General features: G+C 35.8%; 1 protein-coding gene across 5 annotated transcripts in view; it reads right to left on the bottom strand.

Annotated features, from left to right (window-relative positions):
* Positions 1-2,470: 2,470 nt before the first annotated feature.
* PTPRG (protein tyrosine phosphatase receptor type G) overlaps positions 2,471-21,849 on the bottom strand; it is a 680,315-nt gene continuing 660,936 nt past the window's right edge. For all 5 annotated transcript variants that reach the window (XM_058562200.1, XM_058562209.1, XM_058562192.1 and 2 more), the window contains 4 exons: positions 18,839-18,985; positions 17,963-18,105; positions 7,531-7,666; positions 2,471-6,971 (listed from right to left, as the gene is read on the bottom strand). In XM_058562200.1, the coding sequence (XP_058418183.1) occupies positions 6,825-6,971; positions 7,531-7,666; positions 17,963-18,105; positions 18,839-18,985 (573 nt within the window). In that variant the 3' untranslated portion in view covers positions 2,471-6,824. The remainder of the gene's footprint in view (positions 6,972-7,530; positions 7,667-17,962; positions 18,106-18,838; positions 18,986-21,849) is intronic.

Below are 21,849 nucleotides of genomic sequence, written 5' to 3'. Positions count from 1 at the left end.
CTAAGTTCCAGTAACAAATTTAATATAGAATAAACATAATTTTGTGAGCACAGTCTATAAGTTAGGGAACATCAATGGTTACAGGTTTTACTTGTTTGCTCATACTGGTGCACAACTGTCTTTTTAACTCTTTCCCTAAAAATCATCTCTACTACAGTGCCAAATAAATGTTTTTGAATAAATTGAAGAACTAATTTTTAAAATTAAATTGTAATCTTTGCCTCTTCTGACTTGAAATGCCTCTGCCAACAACTTTACATTCCATACAGAGTAAAACTACCATCTGGCCTTTGGTAGTCATTTAGCAAATGCTTATGAAAGGAATTCTAACGGGATGATAAAGATATCTACAACTTAGTGTGTTCCCCTAAGCTTTGCAAGTCCCATTGGCTATTGCCACAAAGCCTGACTTGACACTTTGTAGAAGTAGAGTGTGGGGAAGGGAAGATAATTAGTTTATAGGCCAGTAACTATAAAAGTTGAATGATTTCAAATTACCACAAATCAGATAAAGTTAATTTCCTCCATTCCAATTTTTGAGCAACATAATATAATTGTTAGATTTAGATAAACTGCTGGTCTAATTATTTCCCCTGACAAACTTCATAATCACAAAAACCAATTTTATCTTACTAGTTCCCAACTTCAAGTTCCTATCTTCTAGTTCCTTTATGCTATTTCACCAACACAGGCAGAGATATAAAGCCAGTGTCTTTAATCCTGTCTCTGAATCCAGGCATGGTCAGAAGTGACTTGTCTCTAAATCTTAAAGTTCTTAGCAGTCTAAATTAACTGTTAGAAAACGGAGTTTCGGACCAGTGGCTTTTTGCACTTTTGTTTCTTTGCCTCATTCTTGGTAGCAGAAATGAAGCTTCCTTGTCTAGAGTTATATCCCGGACAGTAAAAGCCACAGAGTAGAGAACTGATTTGTTAGTTATTTTGAACAGTCATAACTGCTGCTTCATGGAACCATCTTGAGTGAATTTAGAAGTAGTTAGGAATGTGGGACCTCCTTTGCCCCATGCTGGCTTCTTAGGATTTTAATGATGGAAGACTGGTATCAAGACTTCTACTGCTGGGCCGGCCCCGTGGCTTAGCGGTTAAGTGCTCGTGCTCCGCTGCTGGCGGCCCAGGTTCGGATCCCGGGCGTGCACTGACGAACCGCTTCTCCAGCCAGGCTGAGGCTGCGTCCCACATACAGCAACTAGAAGGATATGCAACTATGACATACAACTATCTACTGGGGCTTTGGGGGAAAAAATAAATAAAATTATTAAAAAAAAAAAAAAGAAAACGTTTAAAAAAAAAAAAAAAGACTTCTACTGCTGCTCTTGGTTGTTGGTTTACCAGCGTGAGATGGAAGATAGTCTCAAAATTCTTATGCAAATGCTCATAGGATCCAGGCAGGTTATTTAAAGGATTGACGACAGGCAGACATAAGGTGATGGGAGAGATGTAGACTGGTTACCCAGAGAGCATATGCGTCACCTAAAAGGGGCAACTGCTACTCCTCTCCAGCTTGTTATTGCCATGTGAGAATGTGAGCCTGGTCTAAGACTGCCCACATTTTTGAAGGCTTGAAATCTGAATCTTAATGTAAAAGTTTTCATTTTTTAGATGTTGGTAACTAATACAAATTTTTAAAATTGTGGGCCAAATAAAATATATCTGTGGACTGATATGATCTACAGCCCATCAAATTTGTGACCTCTGATGTACCCTATGATACAGAGTATTGAGTCCCCGTGGGTGTAATTTGAGGAAGACTAGGGTTATACCAACAGAGAGATTCATTCTTTTGTGCTGGAATTGGTCTTTCTTCCAGATACCACTGGAAAAGATTAATACATTATTTCTTAAATTCCTTGTTACTTAGGGAGAATGAAATTATCAGCTCTTTATCTCTATAGAAAGAAAAATTGGGGCGCTGTTGGTAACAGTTGACCTCCTGATGTGGGGCCACTAAAAGTTCAGAGAGAATGGTGGACCAAAGCTGCCAAGTTTGGGACCTGTGTACCCCTGTTTGGAAATATCAAAATTTCTAAGTAGAAACAATCGTAGTGATTGTGCATATATTTCATAGATTCTCTAAAAGTCTTGCCAGGATATATCCTTCATCCTACACAGTAAATATTAAGACAGAGAAGTTGCTACAAATCTAGTAGTTGATATGCTATAGAAAACAGTAATTCTGCTTATAATTTAACAGCAGATTCAAAAAGCAAATAAAGTTTGATTCAACATGCAGGTAAAACTCTGTCATTGTTTACTCTTTAAAGGAGGAAGAACTCAGAAAAGGCACTTCTTTTTGGTTTTCTGCCTCCGTAAAGATGACTCCTAACATTCATTTTACTACCATGAAAACTAAGAGGAAGGGTTGGTGGGTATAAAATGTGATCTGTTAAGGGAGACTAGTAACCTGGTTTTATTGTATATAGATATTTTCATAGAAATGCTCAGCACTAATGAATACATCAAAAACCATACTTTATTTTATGTATAGCAATACAATTTACATATTAAATAACACTATAATAGAATGATTTGATATAGTTTTAAACAGAAGAGAAAAGGGAAAAATTTCAGGTTACAAAACCCCACCCCCCTGAACAAATTAAAAAAAAAACCCACTTTTTCCAAATGGGTCAATGCAACGAATGTGTTCAGTGACTAATCATGTCTAATTCCTTTTGCACAAATGGTCAATGGAATTAAAAAAGAAGACCCAACTTTCACAATCACTGCCTCAAAGAAATAACACATGTTGGATTCTTTTGGAATGCAAAGATGGTTCTTGCTACTTCAATACACAGAAAGTTGAATTCACATATCCACCACAAAAAAAAAGAAAAAAAAACTAGGACGGAGTTGAAACTAGAAAAAAATTAGCTTTATATGAAAATATAAAATTCTATGATTATATACCATAGATACAAAGTTCCCAGAAGATGCTTATCCAAGCAACAAAATATTTACAGTTTTAATGATTTTAGCTATTTCAAAATGAAGTGAAAGAAACATGAAGCAACTCGAAGGCTGAGTTTTTCAGAAACGATGGCTGCTTGCTAGTTTCAAATGTCCTAACAAAAAAGGAGTCGCTACCCCAAATGTTGGAGAGTTGCGACGTTTTATAAAATCGGCTGTCTCCTTTTCTGGAGATGTTTATTTCTTAAAACTCAAGATATTTTTCTTGAAATTAATTATCCTCTGTAGAAAATGCTTCCCTTTGCAAATATTTAACAAAAATACTAAAAACAGTTTAACAGCTAAGACAAAGTAGAGGCCAAATATCATTATTACAATTCCTTCCTTTTGTAGCATGCCTTCTTCCTAGAGATAAATAAAGCCAATATTGTATGTTAAATAGCAACTAAGGGAAAGCGCAAAGGGGTAAGTGAAATTATAGCTGTTTTAAAAAAAAGAAAAAAAGCAGGCATTTTCCCTTCATATAAAAATTCACTGGCACCATTTGAACATAAACTTTAGAACACAGGAGTTGAAAAATGCATTTTCCAGTATAACTGCTAAATTCTTAAGACAAATTACATTTTGATTATTATTTCTTAAATTATGAGTTTGGGTTTCCTTTTCTTATTTTTTGCTTAGAATTAGTAATATGTATCTTTGGTAAATTGGTATGTATATTTTAATTTTTAAATACAGTATATATGCATTTAAGAAAAAATTCATAACAAGGCAGTTGTGCTGTGTCATTATAAAATAATTAAGGTTATTTGTTGATTTCAATATGTCACTCTGGGCTAAAAACTCCAACAGCCAGACCTTGAACACCATAACCTTTTCTGACCTTGCTGGACTCTTCAAACTTGAAATAGAGTCTAAAAGCTGCAAGACATAAAAATTAGGAAAACCAATTCAATGAATCTCATTCTTCTTGAAATTCAGAAGATAATTTTTTTATATAAAAGAAGATACTGTGGCTTTTGGATGTAAGAAAGAGTTCTCCTGATGGCAATAAGGTATCTTTTCTCTAATGTCCAGCATGGCCACTTGGTTTGATCATTGCAATTCAGTTTTGTATCATGTGTGCATTCTGTTTACCTAGAGCTAAATTCATACACCCGAAAAGCTTATTTTTATAGCACACATAAATTTGCAATAGCTATTTCCTTTCCACCTGAGTGCAAGTGGTAATAACCTTGTTATGTAGTTAAGCAATGTGCTTACATCTCAAAGAAATCATGTTTGAAACGCTCTGCCTCTGGAAAGACGCAAGCATATTTTGCCAATAACAAATGAAGAATAGTGAGGATACACTCTATGGTGAAAGTGAGGAACTGCTGAATATAATTATCCTCAGTGAAGTGTGTTTGGACCACTTTGGCAAGATGGGCAAATAGCAATTGCTAATAGTTCAGTGGGTCAGGATTTGTAGACTTTGGTCCAAGCCCGCTATAGACACACAACTGCTCACAGAGAACTTCTAAATCATCCTTATAATGTTTCTATTCTATTTATTAGCTATGTCTTTCTTTTATCTTGATTCTGATACCCATGTAAGAGATGGTCACAGAATTATGTTGGAGGGTATATATTTCCATGAATTGAGCCCTCTGTAAACAGCATAGAAAGGAATACTTGCTAATGTGTCTTCTAACCAATGTTTACTTTTATTAAGAAAAAATTACTGAGGGACCATGAACCCCAACTCGAATATTACTTCTGAAAGTCAAGTCCACTGTGCCAACTACTGAAAAGAATTAGCTCACATCAATACTCTATACTACTAAGGTAACCTACTTAATTGACAAAATGATCTTGCTCTTGCCATGATGTGAAACCTTCCCCTTTCTGATTTTCCTCAGCCTTCTGGCAGTTGTAGTGTTCCTCTGTTCAAGATTTTTTTATGAAGTGTTAGGTGGAGCTTTTTTTGTGTCACCTCTGATGGGAGCAGAGGGGCTGCAAAGGTGTCTGTATCATCGAGCACATAAAATTTAGCAAACTTTGTTCACTTGCCTACCTTTTCTCAAGCCTAGCCTACACAGTTCGTGAACAGCAGACTGTTTCGTGTTGCTGAATCCATGGGATAAAAAGATGAGATGACCCTGGCAAGTTATGCAGTTCATGAACGCTCCATTGACCTGGCCTGTGCACTGCAACGCTTGGACTTGGCCTGTAGCCTCTCTTTAGCAGCTTTGGTCCTCAGCACCACTCCGACAAACGTCATAGAGGGCCAACTCACTCTCACTGCTGATGATTATTAATGTTTTAACGCCTACCCAGATAGTACGATAGTAGCCAGTGTGGACTTTTTGTTGAAGTTTATTGACATAAAAAGTAACCAAAACCCTTTTCTTCTTAACAGGCCCAGTTCTGGTGATGATTTCACTTCTGACAGAAGTTGTCTCTCAAAACCAAATATGCAATAGAAGAAGCAGGTCTCAGTACGTAGCTTACTTTTATAACTAACTGAATTAAATTTCTTATTAATGCTTCTAATTTTCCCATTATGTACTGCAGGGTGAATATGGCTCTAGAGGCTAGACCAAATAACTTCCTTGGGCTCTGAGTAATGATTATCAGCCTCTTTTACTGAAGTGTATCTGTTCTTGAGGCTAAACTACACAAAAGCATACTAAGCCGTCTTTCTCTTTTAAAACTATTTGAAAATGTCAATATCATCTTTTATTCAAGATTCTAATTTTCTCTCTTCAAATCAGATTTACCCATGTGTGGGAGTCTAGATAGTCCCAAGACTTTTGCTAATACAGTATTTTAAATTTAATCCTAAGTAGAAGAATGTATGTAATTATGAGATTTATCACGAAACATTTGGCAAAAAAGGAAAGAAAAGAATGCTAACTATATAGGTAGTTTTTATTAGATTGCTATACGAGTAATAGGGATATTTTAGAGGACTAGTTTCAAAACTACACACCTGCAAAAATTTTCATTATTCCACCTGCCATGAGGTATGGCATTATAAACCAAGAAGCATTAATGGAGAGTCACTAAAAGGTTTCATAACTGAGTTGTGTAAAATATTGCCATCTCTCTATTGTAAAAGATAGCCCTGATTTTAGGGTGTAGCTAGTTCAGAGAGTCAAAATGGAAATAACACACACTGTCCACATAGCTACTGTGAAAACTGTAATACAGAGATATCCTTTATTTTGACACAATTGGGTATTTTTTAAGCTATGAATATAACTTTGTAACTAATAAGTGATGTTCACATGAAGCAACTCTTAGGCCTTCTAATTTCTTAGTGGATATCTTCACCATCATCAATAGAACTATTTCAAGGCCATGAGGATGATAGACCTTCTTAATAGCTCCCAATAACCTGCTATTCTTTAAAAGAAAACAATGCTCATCCACTCCATGAAAATACAGAAGGCGTACAGTATTGAACAGTGCCCAAAAAAATAGGAGAGGAGGACTGAGGAAAAGCACAGCATTGCCTGCTAGTAGAATGCAACTGCTTTAGCAATAATAATAATTAAAAAATCAAGATTCACTGTCATAACAAAGACCTTCACTGTACTGAACTAAAAAGTAGCATGTATGTTGTCATGGAATGTCACATCAGGGTTTGCTTTAGTATTAGATTATAGGCAGTAACACTGATCATATAGTGCAAACTAGGTAAAATTGAGCTTCACTGTGTGAAATGAACAGAGGCGCAAATGCTCAGTAGGATACCATTAAGACATAAAATGGCAAAAAATAAATATCAAAACTTTTATCAGTGTAAAAAAGTAACTGGGTTATTGTATAACCTAGAGTCTGGCAAAAAAGGCCTCAAAAAAGTTCTCAGTCTTCAGAAGTTTTACAAAGTAAGTGCCCTTTCAGGATTCCAATCACACCAGAGATTCCATACTCTCGGCAGGGTCTGATTCATCTGCAATTAGAACAGCACCATTTTTGTCCACTGTCAGGGGACCATTTCCATTTTCTTTAGTGCTGACCAAGCTCAGCATTGCTTTGTAGACAAACTGGTATTGTTCCTGAAAAACAAGCAAGACAATTTGAGCCAAAGAACAGCTTAGTCATTTCAGCTAAGGTAGAAATGCCAATTAAAAATGTAATTGTGAAAAACATACTAGAGAAACAGGAACATACATTGATGCTATCTAAACACTTTTTAAAAAATAACTTGAATCCTTTATAATCAAGACCTACACCTTATTCATATCCTTTTGATCTCTGTTAGCTTGGAACTAATTTTCAGTGTTGACAGTTCATTAAGATAATAGAATATCCGTATCTTATAACTAGAGAATAGTATACTCTAGAAAGCAGAGTTTCTCAATTTCAGCACTATTGACATTTTGGGCTGGATAATTCTTTGTTGTGGAGGGCTGTCTTGTGCATTACAGGTTGTTTAGCAGCATCCCTGGGCTCTACTCACTAGGTGCCAGAACACCTCTCCCTGTCCCCAAAAAACTCTCCAGACATTGCCAAATATCCCCTGGGGGGCAAAATCACCCCCATTTGAGAACCACTGCTCTAAAGTGTGAGCCTGAGTTATACCTGATTTGTTTCACAAATAAGCAAAGTACTTACAATGTCTGTGAATACTCCCGGCCTCATAAGATTGATCATTTTTGCCACCTGGAAAACATCCACAGCATTTTCATTCTCCAGTTGCTGGGACAGGGTGGTAAGGGCACACAACATTCCTGCTGAAACTGCTCCATACCTTGGGGAGGAAAAAAAGTGCTATTTCAGATTTGCTAAGAGACTTAATATACCGGAATGAAATTACCATCACATATTTTCATGGAAGCTAAGTAGACCATATTGATACCTATTCTAGAACAAAAAATGAGTGAAATGCTGGACAGGGGAGAGATTTGGAGGCAAGCATAAAGGTGACATTTCTTTATGATTGTGAAATCTCCCAAACTGGTTTATCAGATGCTTGGCTTGACATCTAATATGAAATGAGAGGTTCAAAATTAGACTTTGGAGGGCTATAGAAGACCTGATGTTGAGGATGAGCAGGGTGGTATAATAGGAAAAATAATATGAGAACCTTAACTACAGGCTATTGGACAAGTAGAAAGTGGTGAAAGGCTCTGAAAAAATTCTTTTTAACAATCCCAAACAGCCAAATTGAAACTTACAAGACACGAATAAAAATGGAAATATATGGCTCAAATTCAGTCAGAATTTTCAAAATGAGCTTCATATAAAGTAATTATTTTTGGCACTGAAGTGGAACTATCCAAATGAGAGCACCTTCTATAAAACTCTTGGAAAAATATGGTTCTCTTTGCTTCACCAAAAAAAGGAAAAAAAAAAAAAAAAAAAAAAGGTTAGAAGGGTAGTAGACTTTTTCATCAGGCCAGGTTGGCAACTTTATTTTCCCACATAGTTTCCATATTAGTGATGAGAAAACAGATGGATTAAATGAATTGTTCAAGGTGGTGTTACTGGTTGGTGGTAGAAATGAGACTAGAATTTAGATGCCCTGTGCCCACTGTTCTGTTAAAAAAAACTATTAAATATGTAGTTTCTAAATTTATTCTTATATGAAATTAAAACATTACAGATGTTTTACTTCTTTAATATAAGTAAGACCAAAGTCCCCCTAACCACCACCCCAACTTTAGAGGTAACCTATCTAAAGGTAAATATTATTACACAATTAGGTGCAGACGTCCAGATTTAGGTATATCAGCACATGTCAGTCCAGCTCATTATTTCATCTGCTGCATGCAGACTTACTCATTTCCCTATGGATGGACATTTAGGTTGTTTGTGTCTTGTGCACATTAGCAGAGGTGCCAAGAGTAGAAAAGCCAGATCACAGGTATGCCCATTTTTAGTTTTAAAGATACTACCATATTTCTCTCCTAAGTGGTTGTTACCTGTTCATACTGCTCCCAGCATAAGAATACTTGTTTCTCCTCATCATTTTAAACTTGAAACGCTTTTGCCGATCTGATGGGTGAAAAATTGTATCTTAACTGTTGTAGTTGCCTTTCCTTGATTATCAGAAAAGTTAAATATCTTTTTGTTTATTGACCATCATTTTGTTTATTTCCTCTTCTGAAATTGCCTATTAATATACTTCGCCATTTTTCTATTAGATTGGTCTCTTTTAAATGTATTTATATAGGAATTATTTTATATTATCTATAGTATATATTGCAAGTGTTTTTTCCAATCTCTAATTTCTCTTAACATCTTTTGTGATCGTTTTTGTTATACTGAACTATAGTCTAGATGTAATCAATTTAAATTTATCAATCTTTTATTTTTGGCTTTTTAGTAGTCTTGTTTGAGAATGCTTTCTTTAGCCCAGTATGTTAATGATATTCTCCTACATTTTTCTAATTTTTTTAAATTTAATTGTTTGATTCATCTAAATCTTGTTCTTGTTTTGATGTAAGGATCTGATTTTAGTTATTTTTCAAATAGATAGCCAATTGTTCTAGCATTTTTTCATGAATAGTCTCATCTCTTCACTCTGACTTGAACTGCCTTTTTATCATACACTAAATTCTCATATATGTAGGCCTGTTTCTGAACTCTCTATTTTGGCCCTTTAATCTGTCTCTTTTTTGCATTTCCCCACATTTGTTTTAATTCTCGTAGGTTTTAAATAAGTCTTACTATCTGATAAAGCAAGTTTCCACAATAGTCTTGGCTGTCTCTATATTTGTTTCATATTAATTTTTTTTAGTGCTTCAAACATATATATTTTCATTTTTCACTTGTACACTCATTTCCAAATACCTCTATCCTTCCACCCCATGCTGTTGAAACTGTATTGTCAAGGAACACAAAAATTTTTGTTGGGATTCTGGTTATGTTACATTGAATATATAGATCCAGCTGAGGAAATTAACATCTTTTTGAGTTTTTCTGTTCCCAAACATGATGTCTTTTCTCCATTTATTCAGGTCTTTTATGGTTTTCAATTAGATTTTATAGTTTTCTTCATAGCCTTTGCCAATTTCATTTTAGGGTAATTCCTAGGTACTTTTAGAGTTTCTGTTACTCCTGAGAATGGCCTCTTTCTATTACATTTTCTGTTTGGTTTCAGTTGATATATAGGAATGTTATTGATTTTCACACGGTGGACTTGTATCCAGCTATGCAGAACTCTAAGTTCTAATAATTTGTTGATTCTCTAGGAAGTTGGCTACATCTCTATCTGCCAATGTCAGTTTTGCCTCTTCAACTTTTATACTTCTTATATGTTTTGCTTTTACTGCATTGGTTAGGACCTCAATAGTTTTGCATTCTAGCACTGTGAGGATGTATCATGTCGTATTTTACTTTAATGGTAAAGCTTCTAAGTTTTAAAAATTAAATAATTTTATTTATTTATTTTTTCCCCCAAAGCCCCACTTGATAGTTGTATGTCATAGCTGCACATCCTTCTAGTTGCTGTATGTGGGACGCGGCCTCAGCATGGCCAGAGAAGCGGTACGTCAGTGCACGCCCGGGATCCGAACCCGGGCCGCCAGCAGCAGAGCGCGCGCACTTAACCGCTAAGCCATGGGGCCGGCCCTAAAAATTAAATAAAAATGTTTGCTATACGCTTCTGATAAATAACATTGGTCAAGTTAAAGAGGATGCTTTCTACTTTTAGTTTGCTAAGAGTATTTTCTTTTGAGGAGGGGGATCATGAATGGATGTTATTTTATTGTATGCTTTCCAACATCTACTCATTTTTTTAGAAATCCCTTTAATGTCCTGAATTCACTGAGAGATTTCTGGTAATGTTTAACCAGCTCTACAGTCCCAGGATAAATCTGACTTTTTCATGGTGTGTAATTCTTATAATATAGCACACTGGGTTTTATTTGACAGTACTTTAGATTTTTTGCATCCACATTCAAATAAATACGATGGGCCTCTACTTTTCCATTCTGATGCTAGCCTTGTTTAATTTTTTTAAATCAAGGTTACATAAAAATCTCTGTATGTGTGTTATTGCTCAGATGTAGCCTGGTGAGGACTTGGTGGGCCTTAGTTTGAGAACTCATCCATTTATTCAGTTCTTAATAATCACTAACATGTGTTGTACTCCTACTATGTGCCAGGCTCTCTTATAGGTAAAGCACCAACTTAATCCTCACAATAACCCTATGGTATCAGTACCATTATTATCCCCATTTTGAGGCTGAAGAAACACGGTGAAGTAACTGGCCAAGTTCTCATAGCTCTTGAGACTAGGGCTTGTATTTGAGCTGATACATGTAAATGGCTCAGAACAGAGATGAGCACATATGACGTGTTCAAAAAATATCATTTATGCTTATCTAGGTTTAAAAATTCATTAGTACAGTTATAAATAGTTTCAAATGTTTATGTCCTTTAAAATATTTCTATTATTTTAACCTTTTATTATAGAAAATATCAAACATACACAAAAGTACAATAGTACAGTAACCCCCACGTAGCCATCACTCAGTTATAACAACCCTCAATGCATGGACACTCTTGTTTCATCTCTACTTCCTACTCCACATATTTCGAAGCAAATCCCAGGTATTTTATTAATATTTTAGCATAAAACTCTAAAAGAATAAGGACTTAAATGTTAATTTATGCCTTCTCTAATTTGTTTCCTTGCCATTTTCCAAAGTTGTGTTTTTTATTAGACTTTATTGCTTAAATTTTACTATTTCTTCCCTGCTCCCATTTCATTCCTGTTTGCTTGTATCTTTTAATTCCTTATACTTTTTGTGGATTTATCTGGTTCTTATTCTGGCTTCTTTAGTTGAAAGCTTAGTTTATTTTTAATCTTTTCTCCAGTATATGCAGCTAGGCTATAGATTTTTTTCTCTGAGCGTAGTTTGGCTACATCCTACCAGGTTTTGAAATGCAGTGCCTTCATCATCATTTAGTTTTAAGTATTTCAGAATGTCTATTTTCATTACCTCTTTAACCCATGAATTATCTATAAGTAATTCTAGATGTAAGTATTTCAGTGTCTAGGTATAAGGATTTAGGGCTTCATTTCATTGTTGGTTTCTAATATTAATGCATTGTAATCAATGAATGTGGCCTTGTATGGTATCAGTTTTTTGAGAATGTATTGAAATTCTATTTATGGTCAATTTATGTAAATAAACCATTGATGTCTGAAGAGACTATACAGTCTCTCTGGGGTGCATACTTGTATATATTACTATTAGATCAGCCTGGGTAATTGTGGTATCTAAATCTTCTCTCTAAAAGTTATTGTTCCAATGTGTCCTGATCATTCAGTTTAAGAGCTCATCTCTGTATTCATTTCTTAGAAAATCTCAGCCATTACTACTACTACTTTAATTTTTTACCTCTCCATTGATCCCTCTTAGACATATGTTAGAACTTCTGTGTCTAGCTTTCATATCCTAGTTTGATTTCAGCTTTGTCCATTCTACTACTGACCCATCTCATATTTTTTCCATTTCTTAGGCTCTAATTTGTTTGTTTCATAATATATGATTTTAATTCATTTCATACAGTCTTCTTTTAGATCTCTGAGCATATGATTTTAAAATCCTATTATATTTTTTTGTTCTTGTTCATCATGTTGTCTTTCCTCAGATTCTAAATAGTACTGAGTTTACTCTCTCATTTTAGCATGGCTAGGTTTGTTTGTTTAAATCATTTGTATTGATTTTTTTCAGGAGGGGAAGAATTTAACCTTTGATTAATCTGCTCTAGTGAAACTGGTAGACTCAAGATCTCTTTTTTTTTTTTTCCCCTTAGCTCCTTCTTAAAGTTATCTATAACCATTCAGATAGAAAAGTCAGGTAATATGTATTTTATTATGTAGTGTGTACTCCACGTGGGATTAACTCTGGCTTTTCCTGTATAGTCATGCACTGCAAAATGACGTTTCAGTCAACAATGGACCGCATATACAACAGTTATCCCATGAGTACCATATAGCCTAAGTGTGTAGTAGGCTATACCACCTACGTTTGTGTAAGTACACTCTAGGATGTTCGCACAATGATGAAATCACCTAGTGACACATTTCTCAGAACGTATCCCTGTCGTTAAGTGATGCATGACTGTATTTAGCCACTCTTAAATAAGTACCTGAATTGACAAGAAGTATCTACACACTAAGACTTTAAACATGACTAGAAACTAAGTCAAATCAATCAAATGCGCAGATACTTTTAAATAACTTCTACATACCCAGCATTATAATGAAAGAATAAAGATTGAAAAAATAAAGGCCATTCTCTTTCAAAAGTTTAGGAATTAAGTAGGATTAAAGGATGTCTGTCAAGTTTCATGGATTGCACTTAAAACTACAGGGACTTAGGGAGCCAGCCCGTGGCACAGTGGTTAAGTGTGTGTGCTCCGCTGCTGGCGGCCCGGGGTTCAGATCCCAGGCACGCACTGACGCACCACTTGTCAGGCCGTGCTGTGGCGGCATCCCACATAAAGTGGAGGAAGACAGGCACGGATGTTAGCTCAGGGCTAGTCTTCCTCAGCCAAAAAAAAAAAGAGGAGGATTGGCATGGATGTTAGCTCAGGGCTGATCTTCCTCACACACACACAAAAAAAAAAACTACAGGGACTTGGTGAAAAAGTGATAAAACTAATTTGTAACCTAGAAAAAATAAGAATAGTATATAAATTCACTGGCTTTGGTAGTTAGTTTGCCACTTCCTCAAAGGGCCCCATTGAGAGCAATGCTTATTTAACTAGTGCTGTTAAGAAAAAAAACAGAAGTATTTTCATCTTTCCTTGCCTATGCCTCAAAGATATTATAAAAGAAATGAAAGTACTTTAAGTTACGGATGTACAGTAATGTTTTTAAGTGCTCTGTCTATATTTTAAAACACTTTGGGGTTCCTTGTATCAGCAGTGGGAGTAATATCTATGCTCATTCAATTATATTTTTTACTATTTCATAAAATTACAATTATTTGCTTTTAAGATGTTGTTTTAAAAATCATAACCAAAAATGCAATCCAGAGTTATAACCCTGTCATTGTGAAGACAGTGAAGCTTCCCTTAGAAATCATTAGGGCAGGAAAGAAAACAGTCCAAGCTTGACCAATCCTGGGGAATTATGGCAACACAAAAGCCTTCCATGGGACTTTAAGAAATGAAAACTTTGGAAGTGAATGAGAAAACATAGTAGGGAAAAACCCGCCCAGTCTGAAGAAACAAGGGAGGTGAGTGCAGGAGTGCTTACTCTGGAAACCAGTGGGAGGCAGTGTTAACCAGAGGGACCAGACAGATCTGGATTTGACTGTGGCCAGAGCCAGCTCCCTGGCTTGCCACCTGTGCAGTTTTGTAGGGCAGGCCTCATGCTTTGATGGGCTCCCTACTCAGAAGGGTCCTGCACCTAGTTTCATGCTCTGCTGTTGCCATCTGGAAATTCTTAATAATTTTTGAATAAGGGTTCCTGCATTTCCGTTTTACACTGAACCCTGCAAATTATGTAGCTGGTCCTGGCCCTAACGCTTACTAACTGTATGTATATACAAGTTCTATTACTTAGCTTCACTGTGCCTATTGTCTCATATGTGAAGTAGAGAAACTAAAATTACCTTCCTAGTGGGGTAATTTTGAAGATTAAATGAAAACTGAATTAGTGATGATTTGTGGGTGTCTTTGCAGCACTTGGTATAGAAAGCTATCTAAATATTTCTGTGTCTCCTATAGAGCATCTCAGCAGTCTTCAGACTCTTTGATCTCAGGACCAAAAAAAAATATTGAGGAACCCCCCAAAGAGCTTTTCTTTATTTGGGCTCTATCTATCAATATTTGCTATATGAGAAATTAAAACTGAGAAAATGTTAAAACAAAAAACCATGCAAGCACACATTCCATTAGCCATCAGAGTGAGGATGTCACCCCAGGTCATGTAGCTCTGGAAAACTCTCAGGACAGAATGAAAGTGAACAAGGCAAGTAGTATCTTTGTATTATTATGAAAGTAGTTTTGACCTCTTAGATCTTGGCCCTTCATCTTGGAAGGGCCTTGGAGACCGCCCCCTACCAACCATGGTCTTCAGATCACACTTTGAAAACTGTTAAATGAAATTAGCCTACTCTGATATCCAATAGGGTAGATAGATATATTTTCAGAGTGAATAATTAACATTAAGTATTTGCACGGGAAAGTATTCTTCCTTCTGTGAGTAAGGTCTAATCTACTATTGTCTCATAAGACAGTGTAAGAACCAAGCCTATGTTCCAAACTTCTTCTGTAGGAACAAAGGCTATGTTTTTAAAATTTGACGGTAATGATACAAGATCAGCCTCTGAACAGAATCATCTTGACGAGGTGAATGTAGGATGAATGAGAATGTATGAGAATAAAGCAGTTTGCCTTTAAGCTGTGCCTGTCCTCACATAGAATCAGTTTACTTTTGGGTGATGAATTTTATCCTTAGATCATTTATCCAGAAACTTCATCCATCTGGCACACAGCTGAGAACCCTAAAAGTAGGTGTTAAAAAGATCTCTGTGAAGACCACATAGACATCATGAGGTTTGTGCACTAAAAGTTCAACTCTTTGACTGAAGCACTCAGGCCTTCTCTCCAAGCCTGCTCACTTCCACTTTTGACAGAGCTTAAAAAACTCTGTAAACTGGTTTTATAGTTCACAGAAGAATTTAAGCAGGCAAAATGACAATAAATAAAACAAAAAGCAAGGTGCAAGCCTCTTTATATAGAGGTACATATCCTTAAGAATTTGTAGGTCATCACAGTTTGAAGCACAGCACGCATTCATGCCAGTATTTATCCAGCACCTACTATGTGCCAGGCATTGGGCTTCACCCCATGGAGACTGGGATGAATAAGTTACCACTGCTGGTCTCGGCAATGTGGGAGTGACAGTTGTATAAACAAGTAGTTACAATATGATATGATAGACAGGAATGGCATTGATAAGGACATGATGTTTGTTAATGACTTTGATCACCTCTGGCATGAGTTAGAGATAGTTTCAAAGAGAGTGACTTTTGAAGTGTGTGTTGAATGAAAGGGCACTTGCAGGGGCAAGTTGGCCCGCAGGAAGTACTTCAATGGAAGATTGGGATGACAGCTAGAAAAGTAAACTTAGGCCAGACTGTAAAAGACTTTGAAAAATATATTAAAAGAATGGGTAGCCTCAACAAGACTTGGTGGCCAGTTAGATGTGGATGTGAGAGGGCACACACGAAAAACTCTGATGTGTTTCTGGTTTGTACAACTAACTGGATGGGGGCAGGCTAGAAGATGATAAATTTGGTTTGAGACAAACTAAATTTGAGGTGTTTGTATGCCATCAGGAAGGGATATTTAGAGGTACAAAAATTAGGTAAGAGGAAACTGAACGGTAACTGGCATTCAGAGTATTGCATTAGAGCTAGCAACTATTTAAAAAGTTGTTCTTGAGTAACATGGACAAATAATTTCTATTATTTTTGAGGAATCACTTATCTCCTAAGTGACATGGTGGGTAAATGAATGAACACATTTCTTTAGGTGGCTTTTACTCCAGCTCACCTATATGATATTTGCAGATCCACTAGTTTAAGATGAATTTTCTCTTTTCTTATTTAGGCCTAAGAACAGCTACCTTTGATTAATTCCAGAGGTGAGATATTCAGCAGGTGGTATAAAATAAAAACCACTGAATGAGACAAATATACCCAAAAGTTGAATATAGATAAATGAATCAAACAGTTCTGTTCAAATTGTTTAACTAGTTGTTGGTTTTTTCTTTCCCTCTTCCCTCACCATGAAATATAAGATTAGCTGCATTACTGACTTTAGGACAAAATTCCTTGGAGCACTATCATAACAGCCAAATCAGTCATAAAACTTGGGCAGCAATGTTAGGATTTGGCCTGAATTGATAAGAGATGGTAAAACCCAGAAGTTATTTAAAAAGCTGATCCAGATTAGTGGAGAAAAAACTCGAGAAGCAGCCCTAACTTTATGCTATTAACCGCCTACCCTAAGTTTCACAAACCAGTAGTAACTACCCAATTATTTTGAGGCTGTCTGTGCTATTTAAACACTGCTGGTGGTTGTCACATTTCCAGAGACCTTACTTAGTGTGCCATTTAACTAAAGCTTCGACTATGATGCTCTTCTAATCTTAATTCTTAATCTAATTAAGAGTCAGCCCAACATTTTAAAATAGTCACTATTTCCTAAGAAAGACCATACAACTCTTCAGAAGCAGCCAGTAATATGGCTCACTTCAGATAGGAGGGTACTATTGATTTGAGGTGAAGGTGCTGACCTCAGCTAAAAGTCTCTGCACTTCCTGTTACAGCATTAGTTCGAGGAAAATCAAAGACTTAACAATAAGCTTTACTTTATTAATATCTGTGCTACTAGAGTAGTTGGTAATTTAATGAACGTAATGGGTGCATTGAGAATTTGCTGACCAAGGAGCTAAGCTACCTTGGCACTAAAACAGAAATGAGGATGTACAATTGGTGCCATATTGGCTAAAGGTTTGTGAGATTCTGTTTGAAATTCATGTTCTTTACCCTTAAATCCTAAAAGACAGTACTGTAAACTTCAAAACACACTGTAAACTCTAAATATTATCATTAATAACAGTAACTTTTTCACTACTAATCAACTATACCATATTTAAAAAGGCTTCTTCCCTAATAAGTGTTTGCTGAAATTCAGTGTAAGGATTTTAAAATAAATGTAACTATTTAATTAACGTAAATAGTTAATTGATAATTTAATTAACTTTAATAAGTGTTATTGAAACATAATACCACAGAAAGCATGTAAATCTATTTTCGTAGGTTAAGATATGGTACTTTCACCTTTCTAGAACAAACACTCTAGGAGAACCTGAAGCCTTGGAAGGGTTTGACAAATTAAAGCGCAAACAGAACCACAACACCTTACACATATACACATTAGAAAAAACATGCAATTGTCACAAGCTGAGAAGGGAGTAGGTTTTTGAAAATCTGTCTTCCCTTTCCACTACTATAGCAATGAAACAAGAAAAATGTCTCAATTTTAAAATTAAGAAACAAATACATACTCATCATGAACAATGGTGGGGCCGTCTCTTGTTAAGGCCTCTTCCTTGATGACGTTAATAAGTTCAAAGGTACTGCTTATGGGGGCATCTGGATTAGGCCATTTGGGACACTGAAAATGCCGAACTTCTAGGACATAGTCATCCTACAATCAACACGACATGAGTCATATCCCATCCTTTGTGTCATTATATCTATAATCTAATGACTAGAACTTGCTCCTGAGAAAGTATATATTATAGATAACTGAAGAATACCAGACTAACCAAACTGTGGCTAGTCAGAAGAAAAATACTAGGGAGGTCTGCTTGCCATTAAAAAACAAGCAGGTCATGATAGTGAAATAGTAGAATCCTATTTTGTTCAGGCAAAAATTTCAAGTGACAAAGTACAAGACACTTTATATCCTACTCTACCTTCTTATCTATAAAATTAAAGGAAAAAAAAGGAAAGGGGTTAGCTCATCATTTAAATTACTAACATAAGATGGTCCCCCTCTTTTCCACCCCATAAGAAGGCAATTATTACACATCAAAATGTTGTTTACTAAAAAAAAAGTCTTAATATTATCATTTCTACAACACATTGCAAGGTTTACATTTCTGACGGCAAAGAAAATATTGAGCTCTAGTATATTGTTTTTATAATTAGGTCAACAGACCTATTTGTATGCATGCTCAATCAGAGGAATGGTTACATTTCATCTATCCAGCTGGAAAGAGCAAATATTTGAGTCAGAAAGAAGGGAAGAATTTAAAATTAAGTCATACTCAAATGCCTGGGCCTGTCTTGAGGGTGGTAAATTACTTCATTATTACTTAGAAGGATGATCCAGGGCCCAGGTAGGGGTATTAATGAGGAACTGAGGTTTAAGTTACCTGTGTAGCTTCAAGGATAAAGTCATGGATGATAATTTGTTCTTCATTAGAGAGGCACAGTCTGTCTTTGCTGATAAGGGTGACGGTAAAGGCCTCACAGTTCATGGATTCTTCTCGACTTGGCCAGTACACAAACTCATCTTCTGCCTATGGGAACCAAAAAAATTCCTCTGCAGTGCTGTCAAACATTTGTTTTTGCATTTTCTTGCAAAATGATTTCTTATGTTTGCCATTTCCCATACCTCTCAAATCATCTTTTAAATTGAGTTCACAGAATTATAGCCCCATCAATCATGCCAAGTTTGATTACTGTATTCTATTGTAAAATATACTTAATAACCATTTCCTAGCACCTCTCATCTATGTCACTGTAACAACCAAAAAACCCTCCCTCTATAGGGGATGTATTATCCCTCTGCTGAGAAGTGCTCTGTAATATAATTGTCATAGTAAAAAAGGAGACAGGATCTAGGCTGAATAATTTTAATTTATGATTTCACAAATTGCTTAAGCAACTAAGACACTCTAATTGTTATTTCCTATGGATTATGTTAACAGTTCCACAGTTGTTCAACACTTTCATAAACATTATCTCTTATTTTATTTTGATAATATTCTAGTGAGGTAAGGGTTTTTTTTATCATCTGTCTTTACAGATGAGGGCACCAAGGGCCTCAGATGAAGACCTCAGAGAGGTCCAAAAATTGTCTAAAATCACACTGCTAAAAAATGGTAAGGGATAGAACCTTTTTGGAAAGAGGTTGTGCATAAATATGCATATAAGTACAAGGTGCTCTTTTAAAGAAAAGTTAATGTGTCAATGTGAGGTTTCAAAAAGGGATAACATAGGAAGTCTTTCAGCCTTGAATCAAGCAAGCTTTAAATGTTCATCTATTTTAAGATTAAGCATAAATATTCAGTCTTGGTACTTGAATTCTATCCCTGAAAACTGTGGAGGCCTAAGAAAAAGTTAATTGTTGCATAAGTTGGAGATTTTGTGAGAAATACAATGATTATGACGATGAGCATCCCCCCACCTCTTTTTCTAATCAGTTCAAATGGCAAGCTACAGTTTGCCTGTAACACGTAGATACTACTAGTGAAGTCAGAAATAATTCTGAATAATGTTCAAAACAAAGAAGGTTTTGTTTAATCTTACATTGTTGCATTAGAAATGAGCCAACAGTCCAATAAGACTTATCACCCTTTCAAGTTTCAATATAGCTTATTGCCAAGTACATTTTTATTTTTAAAGCTCAGCATAAGGGGAAACAGATTAGCAATTGGGTTTAGTCTATACAAAAGAAGTCTGTAACTGTCATGGGTTTTAATACATTTTGTCCAAGGAAATGGAAATAGGACTCTTTTAACAGATATTAAAGACAAGGTAATGATGGACAAGGCCTCTAACTTTAGGATTTAGGATTGAATGTGATCCTGAATAAATTCATCTTTCCGAGCCTTAATTTCCATATCTGAAAAATGGGAATAATAAAATTACGTATCTCAAAGAAATTAACATGAATAGTAAATTATCAAATTGGTCTAATGAAAGGGAGAAAAAACCTTTTGAATACAGACAGTAAAGCAGGGAATAATTGATCATCTTGAAAGACTAAGAAAAATAAATGCTACTTCTTAATTCAGTAGGCACTCTGGTCTCCTGGTTATTTTACTTCCAAATATATTTATAGGTCAAAGATGCCTAGGCTTCTATAACAGCGCTTTCTGAGTTAGGAACCAGAGACTTTTGGGCTATTCACAGAATCGTGGTCTTATAAAGTTATAGTAGTAATAAGTAATAAAACAAACAAAAGAATCCAGAAACATTATCTTTAGGAAAAACTGCACTAAAGAAGCAGACTTTTGACCCTGGAGCCGAGAGTGCAGGCCTGTATGATTCTAGCCTAGCCTCCCTGGGCCTCAACGACACTGAGATGACATACTCCAGGGCCGTTCCTGTATCCTCACTGTCTATAGAACATGTAGCAACTTATTTGGTCCAGTATCCCCCTAGCCTCCTCATAAAAACGAGCTTGTGGGTAGATGCTTTTGGTGACTGTCCTCTGTTAAGTGACAATAACAAAATACTGACTCATCCAACAAATGAACGTTTTAACAACCCTAAATGCTCCAATTTCCACATGCCAAACAGAATAGACCTCTATTGCCAGCTAATTTGAAAATTTACACTCCAGTTTTTAGCTTAAGATTCTCAACTTTGCTGCCATTCTATCATACAGAAGCAGTCTTGGTATTCTGAAGCTGGAGCAAAATGCGACAAAGTGAAGAAGTTCCCACTGACTGGGCACACAGTCAAATGCATGTCATCAAGACTAGGAGTTCAATCACATGCTGTTCTTTCTTGATTAAAAACCTCACTAATCTGACACACATGGAGGCAGATCCTCATTGTTTTTTGTTTTTGTTTTTACTTTGTGGGCTTACATGTCCTCCTAGTACCTTTTGAAGACCCAACTAATTCTGAAACTTAAAAATGCAATGAGATCTAACCAGAAACATTTAAGTTTATTTTCATAAACTTGCTCACCCTTCTCCTCTATAGTCTAGAGACCTCAATAGGAAGGACTAAAGGGATGAGAAAGAGCTAGAAGTTTAGTCAAGGTCTTAAAAAGCACCTTTAAGTTGGAACAAAACGGCCTTCCCTTATCTCCTTCCCTGTAATAGATCTGACTTGCCTATGGCATGCGGAAAAATAATGCTACATTTTTAGTACTTTTGATACAGTGTTTTTGGCTCCAATTTTTTGTGTATGCCCTGGGGCAAGTTACTTCCCTCAGTTTTCTCAGCTATTAAATAAGGCGATAACAGTACCTATGTCGTCAAATTGTAGAGAGGATTAAATGAGTGAATACATGTAGAGTAAACACAATTACATACTCAAATGTTAGCTGCTATTATTTATTTATTTTTCAAAAGTGACACATAGCAACTAAGAGGTCAGGTTAATGTCATACATTAACGAGGTTTCTAAAAGGACCTTTTTCAAA

This window comes from Diceros bicornis, chromosome 2, assembly GCF_020826845.1.
Source record: "Diceros bicornis minor isolate mBicDic1 chromosome 2, mDicBic1.mat.cur, whole genome shotgun sequence".
Taxonomy (NCBI): domain Eukaryota; kingdom Metazoa; phylum Chordata; class Mammalia; order Perissodactyla; family Rhinocerotidae; genus Diceros; species Diceros bicornis.
The sequence above is the reverse complement of the archived record's forward strand: the minus strand, read 5'-3'. Positions and strand labels throughout refer to the sequence as shown.